Here is a 15,135-nt window from a genome sequence, read left to right as displayed (position 1 = left end):
GAAATATAGAACCAACAAATACATTTCTGCATAGGTTTTGATTTTATAATATATACTACATATTTTTTAAAGATATAGTCATAAATATAATAAAACTGTCGAAATAAAATAGTTCTCTTTTTAAAGTGGAGTTCGCGACAACTGTGTGAAAGATAACCTTTGGAAATAAACCAGTTAACTCCCTTTTATGATAAATCTTAAACGAATCTTTGGCCAACTAGTAACATAATAAACTTCAGATTCAAAATCGGATGTGCTTAACAACTAGTCTTCAGTATTTTTTTCTAGGCTCCTATTATTGTCTGTTTTTTACTTAACTTCAAGCCCCGTCTTCGACATTCTGTTCCAATGATATAAAAGAAATGTGCAATAATTGATTACATTACTGTAAGGTAAATGACCAAGCTAACGTAATACAATAAGCTCAAACCTATCTAACGTGAGATTCTACAGAAAGATCGTAGTCATTGATCACATACAAAACAGCATCACAAACGAAGAGATTAGAGACAGGATCACAAGGGGAAAAAAAATTTGCGTAAAGTAGCTGGCCTTTCCTCCCCATCTAGGTCCAGCATTCAAACGTCTGTTCAAAACCTACGAAAAGGTCACGAAGGTCATGATCTATTACCTTGTGAGCCTTGAGACTCAATGCTTATTTTTGAGAGTCTCTTCCTAAGCCATTTCAGTACAACTAACAACACCTGGTCGGCATCGTAATCAAATAACCTACCTGTGTAGTTCTCAGTAGACAAAAACAGCGCCCTCTTGCTGGTCAACCCGATCCTGCCCTTGCCATAAGGCTCCCTGAGCGCCCTGGTTCCCTCCACGTCAAGGAACTGGACGTGTGTAAAGTAAAGCCAGCAGCTGCCCAGCAGGAACCTCTCGCCGTCCACAAGCATACCTGCCAGGTCAAAAAGACGGAATCATTAGGTGGACGTGGGAAGCAAAGGGGAGTAACAATTAAATAAACAAGTTGTACAGAATTTGCTCGAAGATAACACATCTTACCTCCCCTGCTTTTTACATTTTGTTTATCAGATGCTGGTGGTACCTGGGGCAGGAGCATCTGGGGGAGGGGGGGGAGATCCTTAAAACGGTGAGTGGAGAAAAGAGAGGGAGGGTGGTCTGAGTGGTTATGAAGATAGATGTGATACAGGAGTCTGTGCGGGTCAAGAGGTTGGGGAAGTGGAAAATAACAATCTTTTAAATTACTTATGTCCCTTCAAAGAAGATAGTTACGTCCTACGCGTATCTATGTGCCAATCTAGCTCTTCATGTTAATTAGAGACTATCTCTATCTGTATGTCTTTGTCCTAAAACATGACATAAAGAGAACTGGTCGTTGTTCTGACCACATGCTCCTATCGTTAACTTCCAGCCACAACTCCCTTTGAACTTAACATCTCTGTACTATCTGGACTATCTGCACTATCTGGACTATCTTTACAAACAATGGAAAGATGATGAGATAAGTAGTAGGTGTGAGCGCGACAAAGGTCTATGAACAAAATGCACCTACACAATAGGCTTACATAACACTTGTATAGTGGTTATACTATAAGTTCTATAACACACAATACATACTTAAAAGCAAACTTATATCTAAGAAAACAAAGAAATCTATTTACAAAACCCTCATCAGACCGGTACTATATGCAAGTGAAACCTGGACGCTCACAAAAACCACAGAAAATCTGCTAAATACTTGGGAAAGAAAAAAATGTATGGTGCCATACATGAGGAAACCGGATGTAGGATTCGCACCAACCAAGGAACATACCAGCTAGATGAGGACCTCTCCATAGTAAGAGAAATAAAAAAGAAACAGATTACGTTGGGGGCAGGTCACCTCGAAAGCATGTCAGAAAACACAGGGGCAAAAATAGTTCACCGGCAGAATCCAAAAGGCAGGCGCCCCAAAGGCGCATGGAGACGTAAAGCACTAGATAGATCAGAATGGAGAGATGTGCTAAAGCAGACCAGGCCCCTCCATGGCTGTAGCGCCACTGGGATGGAATACATGTATAGTGGAAACTGTTTAGTTTGCAAGTATAGGCTCTTTTTGAAGAAAAAAAAATAAAAAACAGCATGTGCAAAGAGGGTAGCCTGTTTTCAGGTTAAAGGATTTGCCTAAAAAGTGTGAAAATATCTGGCTTTTGCTTTTTGTTTATTGTAGGCTTATACGTTGTCATTGCCGGAAGTGGAAATCGATATTATTAGCACTCCACTACCTATAAAATGCTTCCTAATGGCATGCGTCTCCAATAGCCTCAAGTCCAACTTGTGTCATTCACGTGTAACTCAGATATGGAGTCAGGCGGAACTGTTTTCACTAACAGAAGAAGAGTCAAAGGCGAGTAACTGCCGCATAAACCTGTAGGCTTCGGGCAGGAGGGGCTCGATAGCCATGGCTGGCTACATACCTTGGAGAAGGTAAACTTTGAATTCAAACCACTGCTGCCTTGCAGCTATACCCAATCATAGTTAATGCTTCGCGAGTCAACCCTGAGGAAAAAACAGGAGTCGGTGACCCTTAGGCAGTTTGCAGCACTCAGTGCTACACCCTGTCAGAGTCTGCGACGCCTCTGACTCCAAACTGTATCGGCACTCGCAATACATGACCTGCGAGGCGAGGGGGGAAACTGATGTATGGGCGATATCATTCCGACCACAGCTAATGCTAATTTCCATGAGATGATCCAAAGTCGCTTTACGACTGAAGGAGGCCATAACTCATGGCATAAACCAAGTTCATATCTTTATAGCTTCTGGTTTAATGTAAACATGCAACATAACTCGTGTATACAGCACATAAGTGTCTATATTGGTGTACAATTTCAGTGATTCCCAAAGTGGTCTATGTAGACCCCCAGGGGTCTACGAAAGTGAAAAAAATAAATTGGGGGTCTATGAGATATTCCCGGGGGTCTACGATAATGGATTTCATTCAAGCAGGTCGTGACTTTGATTTTGACATCCCATTAATGTAATTATTTCCTACACTAATATATGATTTGTACCTTAGTTAATCCTTTAAATATGTACCCCGCTATTTAAACGAAAAATTGTTGTATTTAATTTCAACATTTATTTAAAAAGTCTAACTTTGTCTAAATGTAACTAATGTATAACAAAAATAAATGTAGATTTTACAGCGTTAATTATTTAAAATTGGGATTCATTCCTTCCTTGTCAAACAAGCGGTTGACTAAGACCTGTATTATTACGATATGAACCTAATTATGCTGGAGGATCATTTGAGACGATGCCACTGTTTTAAAATAGATAAAGAAGTTAAAAACTTTAGAACACTTAAATATAAAGTTCAGAATAAACCCAGAAAATCTCTCTTCAATATAATGTAGAGAAGATTGTGGTTAGTGAGCGTTTTACAAGATCTCTTTACTTATAGCCAAATATAGATATCATTATAGATAAAACATTAATTTTGCCAGCCGTTGAAGTAGTTTTAAAAACTGTTTTACGCAAACCTACATCTGATATTATTAAACGAACTTCACATAGGTAGTAAGAATTATAACATTAAAAGTTTCTTATGCAATTCTTGGCCAACGACATAGGTCTATACAGTTTGGGATCAGCGGCGTCACAGACTCTGACAAGGTGTAGCGCTATGTGCTGCAAACTGTCTAAAGGTCGCCGGCTCCTTTTTTTTTTGTCAGAGTTGACCCACGAAACCTTCCCCATGTTTGAGTATGGCTGAAAGGCAGAAGAGGTTTGAAGTCCGTTTTGATTCTGTTTTGTGGGTTGAAAGCCAACGCTAATGAATCTCTCCTGCCAGAACCTTACTGGTTTAGGCACCAATTAGTCGCCTTCACCACTTCTCCTGTTAGTGAATAGAGTTCTGTGTCTCCAATATTAGAACCATTCGTGAAAGCTCAAGAAATACACGAGAAACTCTTTTTAAAAAGTAGTTAATACTAATTTAAATAAAATACTATGGTTTGTCCAAGATATGAATGGATATGTCAGAATAAAGGAAAAACAACTGTCTTTTATTCCTGCTTTAGGCACATCTCCATTTATATACTTGGCTCCCCAACATTACTTGTATGTTACTTAAGGCAAATTTTAATTAGGCATAATTAATATTTAATGTTTGAAAAAAAAATGCAATATAAGTTAGAGGGTCTACCGAAAACCAGAAAACAAGACAAGGGGTCTACGAGACAAAAAAGTTTTGGAACCACTGGTGTATATGATTATGTGTATTTTTGGCAAGGACAGCCATTTGAAATCATTTACAGGACAAAAAGATGACACATTTTTAAACAATCTTTTTATAAGGCTATTTATGTGAAACCTGTTTCTCAGTAGGCTACTCTGTGAGATTTTCGTTCACAAAACAAACATATGGAACAAAAGAGAAAAAAAATATACATAAAATCCTTTAAAAAAAAAAAACATGGCTTACCTAAAGAAATCTCTCCTTAAAACTATATCTACCAGTAATGTACAAGTTATTCCCCTTATTCGATATCAAACAAAATAATTAATTACCAATAATTAAGTGATCAATTGAGTATTTTTGTTTGTTGATTCATGTTTTGTTAGGTACAATAAATAATTGTTTAAAGTATCAACTTGATCAGCAAATAGCGTTGACAATTATCTAAGGGAAGAGGACTAAACCTAACACATTTAGGTAAATACTGAAGTGTTAGTTTCCCTTGTTGCAATAAAACAAAATAATGAATTACCAGTAACTAATTGTCTAATTGGTTACTTTTTTATAATTGATTTATGTCTTGTCTATGTCAATGAACAATTGTGCGAAATTTCAGCTTTATTTGAGAATGGGTGTGGGAGAAAGAACGTGTACACACTTTTTACCAGGCAGACAGACAGAGTGAGTCGATATAAGCTTTGTAATAAACTCTCTATTGAGAGAGATTCTTCTTTAAAAATGAGTCCTACAATCTGAAGAAAATGTTCCACACTGTGTTTGCAGGCGAGATGAACTTCAAAAATTCAAATCGTCTGATAAATAAATAATTTATTATTGTAGGCCTATTGTTTTCCAATTAAATTGGTAATCTTGTTTAAATCTTTATTTTGCCTATTTTCTGTCCTCTTTTTTAAGTCTCTGGTCCTCTTATCTGTCCTCCTTTTGGGTGTGTTGGTGTCTGGTAACATTAAGTACAAAACAATCTAGCACTAAAGAATTAAAATATTTAATCCATCATGATCCTTCCTTTGCTTGAAAATAGTGTTTAGGCGTTTGGTGTAAAGAGTTGTTTTTTTTTTAAATCCATGACGTCAATTGTATACCCGTGTTTTAGGGAAGTCTACAAACCAGCTGATAGAGATCACATCAGTTTGTGTCTGTTGACGGGGGCACCATGGCACACCCAAAAGTCACGGTAGAACATGTCTTTTGTAATGTCTACACACTGGCGATGTGTCATGTGCATCGTGTGTGGGTGTGTTGGTCGAGGTAGTGGGAGTCTGGGTGAGTACAAAATTTGTGAGTCGAGTGAGTCATTAAGTAACCTTTGACCCCAACAGAGAAAGGTTCCACGCCTGTGTGTCCTGCGAAAACAAGCAGAGATTTGTATATTTTGGCAGGAGACTCTATCCCGTGTTTTTATTTTGGTCTTCGTGCAGTTTTGAGCACGGCAACCTTTTTTTTGTTACAATTTCTCAGGTCGCATATTCATTAGCAAAACCTGGAGACGCGTGAGTGGACACGTTTCTCGAAAACGGCTCTAACGATTTTTCCTAGAAATTTGACAGTTGATGTATACCGTTGAGAAAAAATAATAATAGCTCGGTGGCCCACTCTGAAAACTCTAGTTTGACCGTTATAATTTTTCAAAGTATAAAAAACTTAATTTAAATTTGGCTACAGGACTATTTTCACAGATTACGTCTTTGGGTATTTCCACTAAGCCAACACGCCTCCTACTACTGTATTTATCTATAGGCAAAATATGCTATAGCTTAGGGCCCTGGCTTGCTTAGGGGCCCAACAATATATCCTTCAAAATCTATTTAATGTTCTTCTATTAAAATCACGTTTACTTTTTCTATTGATATCAATATTTCGTACGGAACGATAGCCAGGTAGGCATCTGTTTCAACTTCACATTTTCCCCTGAAACTTTAGCCAAGGGCGGAATAAAGAGGCGGGGATGTAGACCCTAATGTCATCGTGCCCCATTGGGGAAAGTGTGGCGGGAATTAAACGTCTGGGAGTCTCTTGACAACAAGAAGGTCGAAGACGAAAATGTCATTTGTCGAATTCATTCCATACATATGTCTCTTAGACATACTTAGAATATCATGCAGACTAAGGCGAGTACATGGCTTAGGGTTACACAATACACACAAACACGCACATCTTTGTGGTGCCATAACTTTACCTGGCACATACATACACACATGGAATAAAACAATTCGATTCCTTTTCGTCTGGGATGATATTAAAGTTGCACTCAAAAGAAAGGCATTTTCACTCTAACATAGACATGCGTCTCTCCCACATAACAGATGTACATATTCACATAAAAAAATGAGCTATCTTTCATTCCTTCTTTAGCTCATTAATAATAAAGCTTTTCTTCTTCGAGTCAGAAGATTATTGAGAAGTGCATTATTTCACAAGGCTGCGATGGGCAGGCCACATTTGTAGAAGGAAAGACCCCCACATTCCTAAACGACCCTTGTATGGCTAATTAAAGGAAGGGAAGCGCTCACTAGGTGGACAAAGAAAACGCTTCAGAGACACCCTCAAAGTTTCTCTGAAAGCCTTCAGCATTGAATCAGCATTGACCCAGCCATCTGGGAGACGGAAGCACATGATAGAGCATCATGGCGTCGCGCTGTGAAAACTGGCGCACAAACTGTTGAGGACTAGAGAACAACGCAGGCAGAAGAAAAGCGCCAGAGAAAAAAAAAGCAAGGTCATTGACACTAGCTCCAGCTGGAATAACCTGCCCAGTGTACAGCCGAACATCCCGGGTTCACATTGGTTTCACCAGCCACATGAGGAGGCATAAAACTACAGTTCAAAGCCCTCATACCCCTGGATGACAAAAGTGGTTATCATCGAACCACGATGGACGAACTATAGATATAGCCTATATTTCAAGTGGTTGCATATTTTGCCACATTAATTCTTAGTCACCGGAAGTAAAATACACAAAGCCGAACTTTAAAATAAATTGGCCCATTAGCGCAATTCAGGGAAACTTTCCCACACCTACCTCATTACTTAGAAAAATAGACACCACACTTACACACACAAACACACACATATACATTTACACCAAAACATCAGCAACCACAGCTTTATCAATGTTTACGCTATTCAGAAGTTTGACCCTGCACACTCACCAGTTCACGTGCTGACTCAAATGTCATGTAATTTATTCCAAACTGCAACTAACATGCTCACCGGAAGCGGAATTAATGTTCCCCTGAGTTAATTGACAGGAAGACTGAGATTAGCCTTTAGCGTTTCCCATACAAAGCCCTCAGGATAGATCTAGTGTCCAAAAAATTATAATAACAATAATAAATGATAACAATGTAGTCTTCAATATGAGTCGTTTATTTACTCTTTGCATGTCATACTTTTTTTTTTTTTTTTTGGGGGGGGGGGGGGGGGTTTCGTTCATTTATTGAAAAAAAATTAATGCAATTGTAAAAATACAAACCGTAAAGCTCTTCATTTATACGAATCAAACTTTGAAATATGCTTAACTGAGTACATACCAAAATAAATACTGTTAACAAACTCTTGCATATAATATTTATGTCACGTGGTGACTTCAAGGATGTTTGAATGGACCTCATTCACCAATCGTAAACAAAAAACATTTAGTGATCTTATTGATAAAACAACGGGAAAAACTGTCACGTGACAACCATCATGAATTAAACATGAGATCGTAAATTATATAGAAGAGATAGAGCACCACGTGGCTAAATGTTGTTTGTTTACGATTGGTGAATGAGGTCCATTGTATAAACTTCGTGTTTACATTTCGAGAATCAACAGTAGGTTTCCAATAGAACTAAAAATAGCTCAAAGGCGTAAAAAATAAGTGGACATCTTTTCAATCCAATATTCTGGTTCTTTCCTGGCGAAGTTTTATTTTAGAGAAGGTCTCAATACAAAGGAACACAAGCAGGTTCAGTAAATAAGTTTCAAGATTCATGATAAGTCTACTTGTGTGAATCTATTATTGAAATTAATTTATATTGTGTTTAAATAAGGCGTGTTGAAGTCTTTGTTTAAAAAACAATTTTATTTCGTTGTTTCGTTAAGAAAGAGTTCTGTTATTTCTTTACTATAGCATGAATTCCCGGCATACATACTTATAAAAATGTCTAGATATATTAGCTCCTAATTCTTTTGTAATTATATGTAACACTTTATCTGATTGACCAATTAAATGGGGAGTTTATTATAGATTCCTAACGCATTCCACATTTTGCATTGTCCGAAGCAAGCCTTGTTATTTCCTTTTCTTCCCAATAGATCTATCTCTCTGTCCCTGTATCTCTATATATGTATAGAGAGACAGATATAGAGACAGACAGAGAAAGACCGACTGACAGACAGACAGACGCTTTTCTCATTCAACTAACCTTGCAAGAGCTGCTCGTAGGTCAGAGTCTCTCCAGTTTTCCTGTAAATATCCATGACATCCTGCTTCAGAAGACTGCCCTCGTCCAGAACTTTAGAGTTGAGCTGGTAGAAGTCTTTATGCTGGGTGTAGACTCTCTCCAGGGCGCTCCTGGCCCACGGGTTCAGGTCGTGGCGTTTAAAGTCCTCATCCTCCGTCTCCATTTGCTTGGGTGTCTTTTTACGTAACGTGTCTGAGGTGGACGTCACCTTGTAACATTTATTACAGTCTGTTACTTTTTGCACACGGTGTAATAATGTGTATACGAATAAGACTATACGTTTGCACCAAACAAAGTATAATTTAGAAATAATTATTTAGAAATAATTGTTACATTGTTGAAGGGTATAGATGTACGTAGTTTCCAGGTTAGGCAGCTCTCAATATAGTTTTTATTCTATAGGGTGCTGTGGGGCCAGTGTCTCGATGGACCATGAATCTTTGAAGAGCATCCCCGGCATTCTCTGGGTACACTCCACAAGGGCGTGTCTGGCTAGTTCATAGTTACTTTTTAAAATAACACTATACGTTATAAGGTCACGTGGTAGCAATTCAGTAGCAGACGATATTAAGCAGACGTCTGCAATTTAAATGCTAACTTGACATTTAATGAGCGTTCATGAAACCTAATTTAAAAATATTTTTCAAACTGGTGCTAGCGACTGAAATATATTGTAAATAATTAATATTTCTATATTTTTTGTTAAATAATTAATTAAAACTAACGAGTTTTCTTTTCATTCAACAAAAAACTGCAAGGGAAACAACCTCAGCTGAAAACTACACATTTCTATCAGCTAATAATCCTTACTTTTGGCAAGATCGATTGAGAACAAAATGGCTACTTTGAAGTAAGTACAGATGCTGCTTGTATTTCATATTTAAAAAAGAAACAAATATAAAAGTAGAAGGTAAAAAAAAAAAAAAAAAAAGAAAGTTGTTCCTAAATTGGGATAGTTTCCTAGAACCAATCCAATATCTAAATTATTTGCGTAAATAGTCGTACGAAATACTGTAATGTACCCCACTACATTCCCAAAATTTCAGATTTTTAGGGTGCCCTGAGTCCACCCAACTCTAATGGGTACCTGACTAAAGTTGGGGAAAGCAAAGGCGGTTGGTCGTTGTGTTGGCCATAGAAACAGATGACCTTAACACAATCTGCCCCATAGATCGCAAAGTTTGAAAGGGAAACTTTACTTTGACAGTACAATGTTATGGATCTCAGAAAAACTCTCACCTGTGTTGCTACATATGTTGTGGAATCATTCGGTACCGTGATGACTGGTTTGCTGGTGTTCGCTGTGGTGTTCACTGTGGTTGATTGCCTCGCTGCTGCGCTGGAGGAGGATGTCGACGACGAGGACGTCGTTGTAGTGGCTGTGGCCGTTGAGGCGGCTGTGCTTGTTGAGGACGCAGCAGCTGTGGAAAAGGTGTTTGTTGTAGGTGTGGCATTCAGCTCTGTGCCGAGTGAAGATGCTGTCGTGGAGGCTGTCTGCGAACAATTAGACACAATAAGAACATATGCCTAAAATATCATGCAAACATTGGAGTGTTTCACTAGCTACAATATTAGAAAGTAACATGATGATTCGGGGACTAGAAATATGAGAATCACAAGTGTCAATGTCAGAATGAAACAGTGTTGTTTGTTGTAGAATATATCAATTAGATTTAGAGCAACCTAGAAAGTTAATTAAAGTTCAGCTAGGTAAAGAAATTTCTTCTTGTTGTCACCAATACGGGTCGGTGACTGTGAGATGCGAACACTGAAATTGCTGCGTGTTCAAGAATTGATGTATTTTGTACCTGTCGTCAGAACTTCAGGGGAGTAGCTAGGAATTTTCCATCATCTGGGGGACCTCTTGAATGTACTATTGAATGTAAAAAAAAACACTCATTTGGGGGCCCCCCTCAAGTGGCACATTGGTACGATGGCTGGGATTCTTCGGATAAGGGCCGTGACCTCCACAGGGCAATGACTAGACCAGATAAAAGAGTTGCGTGGTGGCAACTCAGTCGTGCGGAACAGGCGGTCCTAGCCCAGTTCCGAGTCGCTCACTGTCCAGTTGGTGTTTACTTCGGACGGTGGAGGGAAAATTACGAAATAAAGGTTCAACACGGGCTGTCACATTTACTTTCGCTACCATCTTTAAAAAAAACACGATTTTTAAAAAAAATTAATCTTTTTAAATGGAGTTGAAAAATTGGTGGATAACATTGCGAATTTAGACTTAATGCATTTGATAAGCTGATAAACAAGCCGAACCAAAAAAGTTCATGTCTTGCCTATCCGCTGAGGTACATTTAGTATTGTTCAAGCAAAAGACAGCTTGTGTTTACTGGGGGTTTTGTTTTATGCATCAAGTATAACATTCCAACCCTTTAAAGTCCAATTTAAAATAAAAGATTGATTCACAAAAAAGTCGTGTTTTCAAAGTTGTGTGGTATGTGGAACTGTTTAATAAAGTTTGAAACAAAAAAAAACACACTTTGTCTTATTTGTAATAAAAAACGTGGCCTTTATAAAGGCTAGCATATTTCCCGTCACTCCATTTCTAAACAGAATGAAAAGTGGTATGCCTCCTTGAGACAAGATGAAGCCGCAGACCTCGGACAAATAAAAGTACATGTTAAAATAGAACGTTATAATTGTTATGTTATATTTTTGTTTTATTTTTGTGCCGGTCCGAACAAAAAGTTTGTTCATCATTGATTTCGTAGCGACAGACGTTAAATACAATAAAAACATGTTCTGTTCCTGGAATAACATGACCTAGTTTAATTGTTGTAAGCATACGTATGTCTGCTTGATAAACTCTATCGCTGAGCTTCATTAATTTATGAGAGAGGTGCCATATTAAAATTATTCTTCTCATTACATTTCTCTCTTTCCTTACCTCTTGTTACTTCCCCTTTCTCTGTTTCTCTCTCTGTTTCTCTCTCCCCCCCTCCCTCTCTCTTTCCCTCCTCTTTCTCTCTTCCCCCCTCTCTCTAACTTTCTACCCCCTCTCTATCTTTCTCTCTTTCTTTTAATCCACATCCCTGTTTGCTCTGAAACAACACACATCCAAATAGAAACAATCTTTATGGAATTCAACCAATTTCTCCATTTATAGTGAAATCTTTATTGTTGCTTCTTTTTTCTTGCAATTAAAAAATTAAACAAGAAAATATTAAAAATACTTTTTAAAAAAAAAGCTTAGATTAAGCATACTTGTATCAATTAGTTGTATCAATCAGTCATGTAATTAAACTTGTAATAGATGTAGACTAACAACAATAAATACGTGCGATTACAAATAGTTGTATCCATTGTTATTGTTTAGCTCTATTTCATGCTTTTAGCTTTCTCAATACGTTATGATCCTCTCACTTGTCTGGACCAGATGGGAAAGTGGTGGAAGAAGAAAGAAGGGTGAATCGGGGTGAATATGTCCGTGATCGCTTTATAAATGCTTTAAAAAAAAATAAAGTTGAACGACTTGAATTCGCACTCGAGGGCTTTATTTTTTTTTAAAGTACTTTTAATTTTGAAAACATGCTTCTAGTGTTCAAAATAATCAAATGTTTTCGTATTCACCCGGAAATAGTTTATAAATATATATACATTGTAAACATATAATAACTTGATGACTAAGATCCACCTCCTCAATACGATATCGTTGTCCATAAGGAGACCTACACATAGACATAGAAGTGATCCATTCAAAAGGCTTATGAGCGATGACTGAGGAGGATTCTAGGAATAGCATAGGCCTACCCAGATCATGTAACCAATAGAGAAATCTGGCCTGCTTTCCCTTCGTAAAAATGTGTTCAATAAATGTGTTTTATAATGAATTTGAAACAAAACGTTTATATTTATATAAGTTGCAATTATTAACGTTTCTATTGCGTATTCACCATATTCATGTGCATACTTGTGTGACTAGTTGAAAAGCATGGCGAAACATGAAGGAAAATATTAAATAAGGTCAACTACATTGCTATACATTTGTAAATAAGCCAACGTTAGCGCGAAGGCTGTATTTGATGGGAGTCTTTGTAAGAGCACAATGAATGTCATCTTCAGCATCAAGTCTACTTCTTTATTTAGACTTGATAACTAACAGGCAGGAAAACTCTTTTTTGCAAAGATATAAGCTTACTGTTAGAAATAAATAAAGAAGGCGCAACATAATCCCAAAATTGGATATGACTGCAAACACGTGATCCAGAATTGTGTAACTGACATTGTCATTTTTGAGCTGCATCATTTTTGATAAGGTCAATAAACTCTTTTGGTCTCCGGAACATCTTCAGCTTTGATTTCTAGAAAGTGTAAACAGGAAGTCATGTAGATTTGGAAGTTTAGTGAAATTTTTTTTTTTATTTTTGCTTTCTGATACAAAAAAATTACTTCACGAATATTCAAAACAACACTTTTTAGAAGTTTGCCTCTCGACAACATTGTAACATCAGTGTGCAGAACATATAGAATGCATCAAACGCATTACAAAGAAGTAACTATCATTGATAAAACAGGTCTTCCTTCAAACAATGATGCTACACTCAATAACTCAAAGCTTAATCTGTATCCACTAACAAAATATCCGTCTTCCTAAATATGTCACCCCTCATTTGTTTTATTTTATTAAATGTATGTTTGACGGTCGTTTCATAACTTCTAAATTGAAAATCAATCTGAGTAATATCCCTTTGTTTTGTTATCAGAAATGAAAATGTATACCAACTATGGTACAAATATGCTTCGATGATAAACAGACCAAAAACCCAATTTCTGATGGTCTCAGGCGACCCCTCAGGCGACCCCTACATCAAAAGGCAATGGCGTAGCTAGGGTAGGGAAAGGAGGTGGAATAATTACTAAATCCCCCCCCCAGGCCTCCAATTGAGGGGGGCCCCAAATGAGTGTTTTTTTTACATTAAATATTACGCAAAATGCAGGGGCCCCCAAAGAGGCCCAGCCCCTCCCCTCCTGATCTCCAAATGACTATAAATTTCGAGCTACGCCCCTGTCAAAAGGATTACCTTTTAATAAAAATCTGGATTTTTAAAATATAATATATATTTAATTATCTGACTTTCAACCGTAGGCCTACTAGGATCTAGATTTTCTAGATCTAGCTCAAGATCTAGTTCTTTCAGTGCGCGACCTCAATCTCATCCACTTTCGAAGTTAAAAAAAAAAAGAAAACAATTCTAACGAGGTTGACGTTTTGGTTAAGGTAAAGTGTGAAGAGTTACAACCTGGCAAGTTTCAGACTCACGCTGCGGGTTTGTACTTTCACAGTCTGGGCAAGTTGCCAGTGACGAAAGTTTTGATAAGCCAACTCAGCTTTATCGGCTGAAATACTAAGATTGTAATTGTTTAGCCCAGTTTACCAAGGGAGGTAAATAACGTTGGCATGGTATGTCGCCTCGTGTGTTCTGTTCAATCAGGATTCCGCCCAAGAAATTTCTATTAAAAAAAGAAAATTCCGATCGTTTCAAGACACATGACATGATTAGTCTGGGAGCTCCATCTGTTCACATATAGATTGTTTTCTACTAGTCTGACCCTTCTTCAGAACAGATTATTACGTCCTAGACCAGGTGTTCTCAACCTGTGGATCGCGACCCCTTTGAGGGTCGAATGACCATTTGTCAGGGGTCGCATGAGGGGTCGCCTGAGACCATCAGAAATTGGGTTTTTGGTCTGTTTATCATCGAAGCATATTTGTACCATAGTTGGTATACATTTTCATTTCTGATAACAAAACAAAGGGATATTACTCAGATTGATTTTCAATTTAGAAGTTATGAAACGACCGTCAAACATACATTTAATAAAATAAAACAAATGAGGGGTGACATATTTAGGAAGACGGATATTTTGTTAGTGGATACAGATTAAGCTTTGAGTTATTGAGTGTAGCATCATTGTTTGAAGGAAGACCTGTTTTATCAATGATAGTTACTTCTTTGTAATGCGTTTGATGCATTCTATATGTTCTGCACACTGATGTTACAATGTTGTCGAGAGGCAAACTTCTAAAAAGTGTTGTTTTGAATATTCGTGAAGTAATTTTTTTGTATCAGAAAGCAAAAATAAAAAAAAAAATTTCACTAAACTTCCAAATCTACATGACTTCCTGTTTACACTTTCTAGAAATCAAAGCTGAAGATGTTCCGGAGACCAAAAGAGTTTATTGACCTTATCAAAAATGATGCAGCTCAAAAATGACAATGTCAGTTACACAATTCTGGATCACGTGTTTGCAGTCATATCCAATTTTGGGATTATGTTGCGCCTTCTTTATTTATTTCTAACAGTAAGCTTATATCTTTGCAAAAAAGAGTTTTCCTGCCTGTTAGTTATCAAGTCTAAATAAAGAAGTAGACTTGATGCTGAAGATGACATTCATTGTGCTCTTACAAAGACTCCCATCAAATACAGCCTTCGCGCTAACGTTGGCTTATTTACAAATGT

General features: G+C 37.4%; 1 protein-coding gene across 4 annotated transcripts in view; it reads right to left on the bottom strand.

The window, feature by feature from the left end:
- Positions 1 to 15,135, bottom strand: part of LOC106051995 (uncharacterized) — a 40,966-nt gene that overhangs the window by 4,553 nt on the left and 21,278 nt on the right. For all 4 annotated transcript variants that reach the window (XM_013207232.2, XM_013207231.2, XM_013207230.2 and 1 more), the window contains exons 3-5: positions 9,901 to 10,155; positions 8,623 to 8,869; positions 734 to 904 (exon numbers count right to left, since the gene is read on the bottom strand). In XM_013207232.2, coding sequence (XP_013062686.2) covers positions 734 to 904; positions 8,623 to 8,869; positions 9,901 to 10,155 — 673 coding nt within the window. The remainder of the gene's footprint in view (positions 1 to 733; positions 905 to 8,622; positions 8,870 to 9,900; positions 10,156 to 15,135) is intronic.

This window comes from Biomphalaria glabrata, chromosome 3 (genome assembly GCF_947242115.1).
Source record: "Biomphalaria glabrata chromosome 3, xgBioGlab47.1, whole genome shotgun sequence".
Taxonomy (NCBI): Eukaryota; Metazoa; Mollusca; class Gastropoda; family Planorbidae; genus Biomphalaria; species Biomphalaria glabrata.
Note: the sequence above shows the minus strand (reverse complement) of the source record. Positions and strands in the feature narration are given on the sequence as shown.